At 38.4% G+C, this 10,214-nt stretch overlaps 1 protein-coding gene across 1 annotated transcript; it reads right to left on the bottom strand.

Moving 5' to 3' along the window:
* Positions 1-1,444: 1,444 nt before the first annotated feature.
* LOC125877443 (uncharacterized) lies at positions 1,445-9,887 on the bottom strand. Its single transcript, XM_049558734.1, has 3 exons — positions 9,765-9,887; positions 1,846-2,483; positions 1,445-1,736 (listed from the first exon to the last, which is right to left on the bottom strand). The coding sequence occupies exons 1-3, from the start codon at positions 9,885-9,887 to the stop codon at positions 1,445-1,447; spliced, it is 1,053 nt and encodes a 350-aa protein (XP_049414691.1).
* Between the last annotated feature and the right edge of the window lie 327 nt (positions 9,888-10,214).

Here is a 10,214-nt window from a genome sequence, read left to right as displayed (position 1 = left end):
AATAGATTTATATAGGTGGTGTAAACTCTAATAAAACGACACCACTAAACCCCTAATTAATTCTGGAAAGTTCCATATGACCCTTGCTTAACCGACCAAGACCAACAGGCTACCTCACCCACAAAACCCCGCCCACGGGCCTTGAGTGGACCCATGGGCCGTGCTTGTCAATCGTGGGTGGTGGTCTGAGGGTGAAATTTTGGGGCCTTGACCCACGAGGCAATCCACAAGGTGTGGTACCCTCTACGAGGTGTGGGTCCCCTTGTGGATACACTGCTTTGGGGAATATTCTAGGGTCCTCTTCAAGGATTCTTTGATGGTCCTTGATAAGTCGTGTCTTGATGTTCAACCTCGAAACCCTTCATTCTAAATAGGGGAGCTCATATCTACTACTCTAACCCCCACGTGAAGCTCTAGTTTACCGTACTAGTTCCCGGGTGTTACAATATCTCCCCCTTGGGAACATTTGTCTTCGAATGACTCTCTATGCACTTCTTAAGGTCACAACTCTAGACTAGAAACCCATCATGCATGCAACTCATCTAAATGCACATTAACAAAGGGGGAAAGCATAAACTCCAAGACATACCAACTCAATGCAACACAAGAAAGTAGGAACTATATCTCACAACCCAAAATGGATGAAGTTCTATATCTACTCCTATTCAAGGAGGAACTACCATCTCCTAACTAAAACATGATCAACATACGTTCATGGAGCCTACATGAAATTTACTCTCAAAAAGCATTTATTCAAGGAGGAATCTCTAAACTTCCAAAATAAAGCATTCTCATCTATTCATCTCATGGATTCTATAGGGAACTTTTGTAAATGCACTACAACACGAAGAAAAACAATGCACATAAGTCATTTCTATCAGGACCTAAACTTTTTCATGAACATGCATATAAAGAAATCATGGCCACTCATAAACACACAATCACCTTTCTATCTAGGCACACCATTTCCCCCTAGGGAGTAAGCCTAAGTAGACTTTCTAAGCACCATTACTTTCAATTCTAAGGTCGAAACAAGATATCACTAAACTTCATATCTTTCACACAAGAGGATTCTAAACCAAGGTGAATTACATTACTACTCTTTAAACAAGGCTACTCACCCAACACATCAACATATTACTTGAACATCCTATTCATCAAGTCTTCACCAACATACCTAAACCATAAAATTGCCTAGTAGGTTTCTAGTATCAACAACACATAACAATAATGTAGTCCACTCATACTCAATGACAACATCAAAGACTACCATATAAAGTCACAAAAGACCAAACAATACCGGAATCTAGTAAAGCATAAGACACATATCGATATCAACATTCGGAGGTCACTGTTGATCATCTCTAGCTTGAAGTGCATAGAACCTATTCTTCTTTTGAGGATCCCTATCCAAAACACTAGTGGCCACTTGCTTCTCCTCCCTTCACTTAGCCTTAAGCACCGGGCAATCTCTCATTTTGTGCCCATTCTTTCCACAACCATAAAACCCCTCCATGCCGGCTAGGCACTTACCATGGTAATTTCTCCCAGACTTGGTGCAAGTAGGCTTAGGTAATGGAGACCCACTACCTTTTTCTTGGTCAAACCTAGGGGTTTTTTTAGAATCTTGACCGGAATTCTTAGGTCTACTTTGTTCATCGTAATTAGTATTGGAGAAGTTCACATCAACGGTCCTATCCATTTTTGCCTCCCTATTCTTTTTCCTTGAATTTTGACTGCTCAATTTGTTGGGCATAAACTATAAAAGGTGAGATATCCATATCATGCAGGAGCATTGTCGTACGACATTCATTTGCTACCTAGTTGGACACCCCCGTCAAGTACCTACTCATCATATCTCTCGAATCCACCATCATAAATGGAGCATACTTGGATAATTGGGTAAAATTCAAGGCATACTCCCTAACACTCATACAACCTTGCCTAAGGTTTATGAACTCTTCCACCTTAGATTCCCTCAACTCTCGGGGAAAGAACCTATCAAGAAATGCTAATTTGGACACTTCCCACTCTATTGGTCCCGCTCCTACCAGTCTACCATCCTTCAATTGCTTATACCATACTTGTGCTACATCTTTCAATTTGTAAGCAACTAACTCCGCTTTCTCTACCGAATTCACCCCCTTGATAGATAGCACCTTATACACCTCATCTATAAACCCTTGAGGATCCTCCACCACTTTGGAGCCATAAAACTCCGAAGATTTCATTCTCATAAAATCCCTCACTCTTAAAGCCGTGAAATTCTCATTAGTGTTCAACGAAACAATCATTTCCCTACTGACTTGAGTCGTCATGGCTTGTGTAAACATTTGGAAAGCCAACCCAATCTCCGCATTCGACATATCCGAAAGATCAACTGGAGCTTGAGGAGATGCTTGGGGTCGAGCTTGGAGAAGAACTTCTTTCTCATCATTGCCTTCCTCATTCCTCGTAGCATTTTTCCTTGTATTAGCCATACCCTAAAAACCATAGGGCACAGATTAGGAGAAAGGCCTAATCAAGGCAAACAATATGGCATGATTTAGAGAATGAGGAAGTGAGATTTCCTAACATCCAATAGCCTCTTATCCATAAATGTGGTGCACTTTACATTTATGAACAAGACTCTACTAGACGTGGTTTGAGACATCCTAGAACCATTCTAAACCTTGTGCTTTGATTACCAAGTTTGTCACGACCCAGGGGTACACTCTAGATGTAACATGGAACATAGAACCCCGAAAGACTCCATGTAAGCCACTTAGCATATCACAACATAAAATAATAGAAAAGTGCAGAAATTTTAAAATATTTTCCATACAATCAAAATCTTTGTAAAAGTAAAGTGGATGTCTTACTACACTTGTCTCAAACCATATAGAACATGAATTTCTTTGTGACACAGAGTCTAAAACATAAAAGAAAGACATAGAGGAGAGGTGATCAATCCTCGATACTATGATGACTCACCAATTATTCAACTCTTGATCTACTAGAAACTTATCATCGGAAATGGAACTCAAAATCGCCAGATTCTACATTTGATAAGAATGTAGGAAAGAGTATGAGTTAGTAGAAAAATACTAAATATGATAGCTACATGACATCATAAGAGCATAACATAAAGGTTAGTCAACATAAGTCATATGCCATAATCATAAGAGATACTTCATGAAACATAAACTATAATCATAAGAGACAATAACATTGTCATAAACATAATCTCCAACATAGGCATAATATAAGCATTAGTCAACCTGTAGTCCTTCATATCATAGGAAGAACACTTCATAAGTAGCTTCAAGTCATACTTGTGCAATGCATGAGTAAAACCCCATAATCTCACCCACACTAAGTACCACCTTAGGCCATCATGCATGCTTACTATCTTTGATCTCATCCTTAACATAATCCTCATAGACAAGGGAATCTCTCACCTTTAGTCAATCATCACAAGGAAGGCAACTATATCACCATCCTGTCTAAACATACATCATATAAGGGAAACAGTTTCTAGGTAACCTTAAGTCATACTTGTGCAATGCATGGATCCCCATAATCCCATCCATACTAAGTACCACTTTAGGTCATCATACTAATACTTCTTGATTGGGGACTAATCTCTCTTTTAAGACATTGGAACATTAGAAGATAGTTCTTTAAACACATCTTTGTCCCTCTTCTTTACTTTGTAACACTATGAACTACTTACTCAAGCATGTCTAAGTTCATTATATTTCAACACTTGGAGATGCTTCTATAAGCATGTCTTAGTTCATTTATAACTTGGAACACTTCGAGATACTTCTTCAAATATTTCTTTGTTCCTTAATAATCTTGTACCAGTTGGGATATAGCCTTAACCGACATGAGATCACATTAGCTATCACATGATCCCTTCCGATGTTACCTACACTGAAAAGGGTTGGTCTTCTTGCTTAGGGTAGAACCGGTTTGTTAGCTTAGTTGGATCCACCAGCTAACTTTCCTACTGGGCACGTAGTTATGGGATACGGAGATTTCAACTAGGAAACCCGGACTTCATTTGTCAGAGACTCCAACTGATGAGACATACTTTGGGAAACTTGAACTCTATTTGTGAGAGTTCCCTTTTCGGAAGCTGGACTCAACTAGGTAAAAGCATCCGTCTCATTTCAATATCCACTCGGTGCTAGGCATAAATCCCATAAGATAGTTTATTAAGTCTTATTTAATTCATGACAGATAGAGGGATGTCCATGACAACCAATCCATGCTTCAAGTGATTCTATCACTCTATGCATTCAAAAATTCATAAGGTCGATTAGGTGGGTAAAGTCCTTCCACAACAATGATACATACTAGTCTACCATTCTCATATAGGCTTTACTCTTAAAGCCATTGCATACATAACTCAACATATTAGTTTTTACTATCAAAGCCCTAGAAATCAACATTCATTACTACAAGCCTTACTCTCAGAGCTTTACTTTTTACAATCATCATACAAACCTAGATTTCAAGGCATTCTAGTCACATGCTTCATTATTAAGTGATTCTAGTCATTTATCATCATAAAGGTTCAATCTCAAGCTTTACTAGTCATGATTCATAACATATACATTATTCTAATTCAACTCATGTCTACATCCCTTTATTCATGAACAATTACTATACAAGTCATCAATTCTAGAAGATCATCTATGAATCCTCAATTTCCCTTCACAAGGGATAAACCCACATTACTTCAATTTCATCACTTAGAATAGGGATAGGCATTATTAACATTTTAATTCTCCGTAATAACATGATTCACTACAAACTCGATCATAAACAACCAATATCCACTTAATTGGATTCATACTCAACATAACCCACAATATAGGAAGAAGCCCTAACTAAAATTGGGGATCATCCTCACAATTAGGGGAATTCAAGGGGCCTTCATGGATGGAAGAATCCATGGATGAATAAGCTATCATACCTTGATTATAAATACTAGCATAACATGCAACAATGGAGGAATTTTACGTAGCTTGACCCAATCCTCTTCTTCTTCTTCTTCTTCTTCTTGAGTTTTGTAGAGAGAGAACTACTTAGAGCGAATTGGGTTTCTTTTGGGTAAGTTCAAATAATAATTTGTAATCACTTAATTAAGGGTCTAATAGCTTTATATAGGTGTTCTAAACTCTAATAAAATGACACCACTTAACCCCTAATTAGTTCCGAAAAGTTCCATATTACCCTTGCTTAACCATCCAAGACCAACAGGTTGCCTCACCCACGACACACCGCCCATGGGCCATGAGTGGACCCACGGGCGGTGTTGGTCCATCGTGGGTGGTGGTATGAGGGTGAAATATTTGGGCCTAGACCTACCAAGCGTGGATTCCCCTATGGGGCGTGGGTCCCATCGTGGGTACACTACCTTGAGGCAGATTCTAGGGTAATTCTAGGGTTCTCTTCAAGGATCCTTGGTTGGTCCTTAGGGAGTCGTGCCTCGACGGTCAACCCAAAACTCTTTATTCTAAGTACGGGAGGTCATATGTATCACTCTTACCTTACGTCAAGCTCTAGTTTAACCTACTAGTTCCTGGGTGTTACAATATCTTACCCTTTGAAATATTCGTTCTCGAATGACACTCTAGGCACTTCTTATGTTCACAACTCTAGACTAGCAACCCATCATTCATGCAAGTCATCTAAATGCACATAAACAAAAGAGGAAAGCTTCAACTCCAAGACATACAAACTCAATGCAACCCAAGGAAGTAGGAACTACATCTCTCAACCCAAAATGCATGAAATTCTATATCTACTCATATAAAAGGAGGAAATACCATTTCCAAACTAAATCATGCTCAACATACGCTCATGGAGCCTATCTGCAATTCACTCTCAAAAAGCATTTATTCAAGGAGGAATCTCTCAACTTCCAAAATAAAGCATGCTCATCTATTCATCTCATGGAGTAATAGGCAACTCTACTCAATGAACTACAACACGAGGAAAAACAATGCACATAAGTCATTTCTATCAGGACCTAAACTTTTTCATGAACATGCATATAAAGAAATCATGGCCACTCATAAACACACAATCACCTTTCTATCTAGGCACACCATTTCCCCCTAGGGAGTAAGCCTAAGTAGACTTTCTAAGCACCATTACTTTCAATTCTAAGGTCGAAACAAGATATCACTAAACTTCATATCTTTCACACAAGAGGATTCTAAACCAAGGTGAATTACATTACTACTCTTTAAACAAGGCTACTCACCCAACACATCAACATATTACTTGAACATCCTATTCATCAAGTCTTCACCAACATACCTAAAGCTCAAAATGGCCAAGTAGGGTTCTACTATCAACAAAACATAACAATAATGTAGCCCACTCATACCTAATGACAACATCAAAGACTAACATATAAAGTCATAAAAGACCAAACAATACCGAAATCTAATAAAGCATAAGACACATACATGTATCAACATTCGGAGGTCACTCTTGATCATCTATAGCTTGAAGAGCATAGAATCTATTCTTTTTTTAAGGCTCCCCATCCAAAACACTAGTGGCCACTTGTTTATTCTCCCTTGCCTTAGCCTTAAGCACCAGGCAATTGATTTCACATATCAGCACACTTCTTTCAATTCTATGTGCCAACGATTTTTAGTCAGTAATATAACTCAAGTGATTTGGGGTCGAATCCCACAGGGAGTGGTACGTGCTTAAGATTCAAGAGCCAAGTGCAAATATGTTCAAGTCAATTATAGGTAAAGACATTTACAAATAAAAGCATAATTCAAATTTAAGGATCACACAAGTGTAAAATATGGGGGTTTTAATTGTAATTATCAACTAAAACTGCAACAAATAACACTAATTAACAAGTTATGAGAGGGGTTCTTTGGATGTGATCGGATTATAGGCTAAGGTAGACAACTAGGTAATTGCAACTGATAGTAAATAGCTATAAATTAGTGAATAAGCTAGACTTTAGTGGGGATAAACTTTCTCTCGAACAATTTACCCCGAATCAAGTTGGTTTCTCTCGAACACCAATAAGCAGCGATTAAGAACATCCTACGCTTTAGTCCATTGACTCTCTCAAGCTGAGTGTGTGGAAAAGGGTTTAGGACTCACTCTCTCTAACTTAACCCATGACAACCCAATACCCACAGACCATCAAATCAGTAATATTGGTTTTAAAATCTCTCTACCGAGTAAGCCAAAAACACGAAGGTAGAATTACATTTGCAACTACAACCTTTTAAATTAACCCACAATTATTAATTGAAATCACCTTTAAACAACATTTAAATTATCAAGTAACAATACCCATAAGCTAAATCAGCCCATAATCACATAATCATACCCCAAGAATTGGGGTTTTAGCTAGACATCATAAAAAGATAGAAATTGTTACCAAACTATGTTTCCATCAACTAGGTAATATTACTTTCGTCTTTACAATGGTCCAAATTGAAGAATCTCAAAGACCCACTAGTAATTTCTCAAAAAAGGAAAAATTCAATTCTTCAAAGGTAAGGAAAATATTGTCTCAATATTCAGAGTTCTAAACTAAAAAATTCTATATTATGAAAACTAATACTAATACTAAACTAAGAAGTCAAAAAATGTATTTATAGTCGCCAAGAATATGATGTGAAGGACCATTCGGCGCAGTAAGTCAAGATTGCCGATCCACTTGGCGATCCACCCTTTGGTCAATTCCATCGCCTTTTTACTTTGGCCTTCAGCATCCTCACATTCTGTAACTTTGGGCGATCTAACACTACATAGCAAAACCGTTCGGCGACACGCTGACTGCTCCATTCTATCGTCGATTTGATTTTCTCCTTCAGGGCTTGACACTCTGGAGCTTTATGCAAGATCATAGCCATTCGTCAACTCGCCCAATGGGTTAGGCGATCACCAGGACATTTTTTATTCGTTCTTTCAGCTGCCTTGTTCCTTTTTGCTCATTAATGTCCATGCTTTGTTCCTAAATCCAAATATCTGGAAAACAAGGATTTTACATCAGTTATTGGCACACAATAAGTATTTGAGGACATTAAATCTATCTAAATAAAGCCCTAAATGGGTCCAAAACGTGGACTCATCAACACCCACAACTTAAACTTTTGCTTGTCCTCAAGTAAAACTCAAGTTCAGTAGTTCAAAAAGGATGTCTCAAACCGTGCTACACAAGACTCAATCATGAATGCACACAAAAAGACTCAACTTACTCATGCAAGGATCAATTGTGCACTCAAAGATTTAAGTTGTGACTCACCATTACCAAAGATTCTCAGGCTCATAATACTTGCTTCAAATGTGAGTTCAAGCTCAACAAAGGTACTATAATGCCCCCACACAAAGAATGATTTCATATTCACACACAATGGCTCAAAAATTTATAGCTCCAGAATCACAATCAACACTCACACTGAAAAAAAAATACAATGCATGACTTCATCCATAGGTTTGCTTGTATTTTCCAATCAAAACTCGTTTAAGCTCACTCAAGATCAAAAAGGTCTTTTCAAGGCTTGTAACATGGCTGAGTGTAAAGGTATGGTCATTTAGGCTCAGTGACTTCTTTCCTCATGAAACATGGTATGAACAACACTTTCTTTCCTTCTCATCATCATTCTCATTTAAGCTCAAAAGTCACCCCATTATTCACTTTCCATGGACTGTTGGACACCCCATTTCTTTTTGCATTTTCACAACTTTATTCCACAACTTTTTCATTCTTTTCTTCTTTTTCTCTATTTTTTTTTGTATGGAGGGGTTCCATCTTTCTCAAATCCATGGGTCAAAGGGACTTCTTTGCACTTCTAGATTTACCTTCTCTTTTCACCACACCCTCAACTTAGGCCAAAGGCCTAAGTTGGCTATTCAAACAAACCACATCTCATGAGGATTAAGGGTGAAGGGATAAAGAAAGGTCACAATTTCATCAAGTTTCTTCGAAGGAAAGGCCAAGGCTCAAAAGGTGTTCAAGCGAAGTTCACACACTCACAAGGCAAGCCAAAAAAAGAGGTATAGTGTCAAATTGTTTCACACTCTTCAAAGTTGTCTAAGATCATTTCAAAAGATTGCATCACTTAGTTAATCGGACCAACGGGGAAAATTCTAGGTGTCATCACACACGGTTCACGGTAAGCTCAACACAAAAGGCATTGACACCAATGTCAAACAAGACTCCACACTTTCGCTAGTGTGAAATGTTCATCACAAGAGACTCAATTTGATAATTGGCTAGTCACAATGAGATGCAAAAAGTCCATATATTATCTATGCAACTTCATTTGGCCTTATCGTAGCCACACATTTATTTTTATTCGATTATGAGCACTATTCAAGTCATCGGTATTGATCAAGACCGATACTCAAATTTGCAAGAGCACAACCACATTCAAACACAAACAAGAGGTGGCACAAAAAATTTTGGAAGGGTCCAAAAATCACTTTTAATTAAAGTAAGGAGCCACAAGCTCAAACATTCACAAAAACTGTGCTAAATACAATTTATAGCTCAAAAATCCAAATATATAAACAAAACAATCATCACAAAAGGTGGGCCTCCCCCCACCACAAAACAAAAGGTATTTGTCCTCAAATGCAAGCAATAAAATATCAAAAATTCAAAGGAAATAAGATAGATTGGGAGGTAAAAAAAATCCTATCTAAACAGTTGCTCCATTTGTAGTGGCATTAGTGCCCGACGCATCATTCTTGTCTCAGGAATCAGTACTCGTAGTAACCTCAAAAGTAGTGGTTCCACTAGGAGCTGCCATGGGCATTTCTATCAGTGATGTATGGATCACCAAATGTGCAATCGTCTCCGCAAGATCTGTCACATCTCCATATATTATCTCCTCCCCCATCTCTATCTACTCCTCGTCGGTCTCTGTCTTCGACTCATCAGTTGTTGTGCCATCCCTCTGTACATATCATGTGGTAGTCGGAGGAATCTATGAAGTCTTAGGGGTGTCCACATCAACCGCAGCCTCCAGTAGTGAACTGGAGTGAGTAAACTTTAGATAGTCTACATCTTTTCTCAGATCTGCTACTTCGGCTTTCAAAGCCGTAACCTCATAGGTCTCCCCCTGTCTGCTCTCACAACCCTCAACTCTCGCAGTGAGAGTTTCAATGGAAGTCTAGAGGGGGTAAGTGCAAATAAAATTGACGCCTCAATCATCCATGGCATAGAA

The sequence above is a fragment of the Solanum stenotomum genome, chromosome 9, assembly GCF_019186545.1.
Source record: "Solanum stenotomum isolate F172 chromosome 9, ASM1918654v1, whole genome shotgun sequence".
Lineage (NCBI taxonomy): Eukaryota > Viridiplantae > Streptophyta > Magnoliopsida > Solanales > Solanaceae > Solanum > Solanum stenotomum.
The sequence above is the reverse complement of the archived record's forward strand: the minus strand, read 5'-3'. Positions and strand labels throughout refer to the sequence as shown.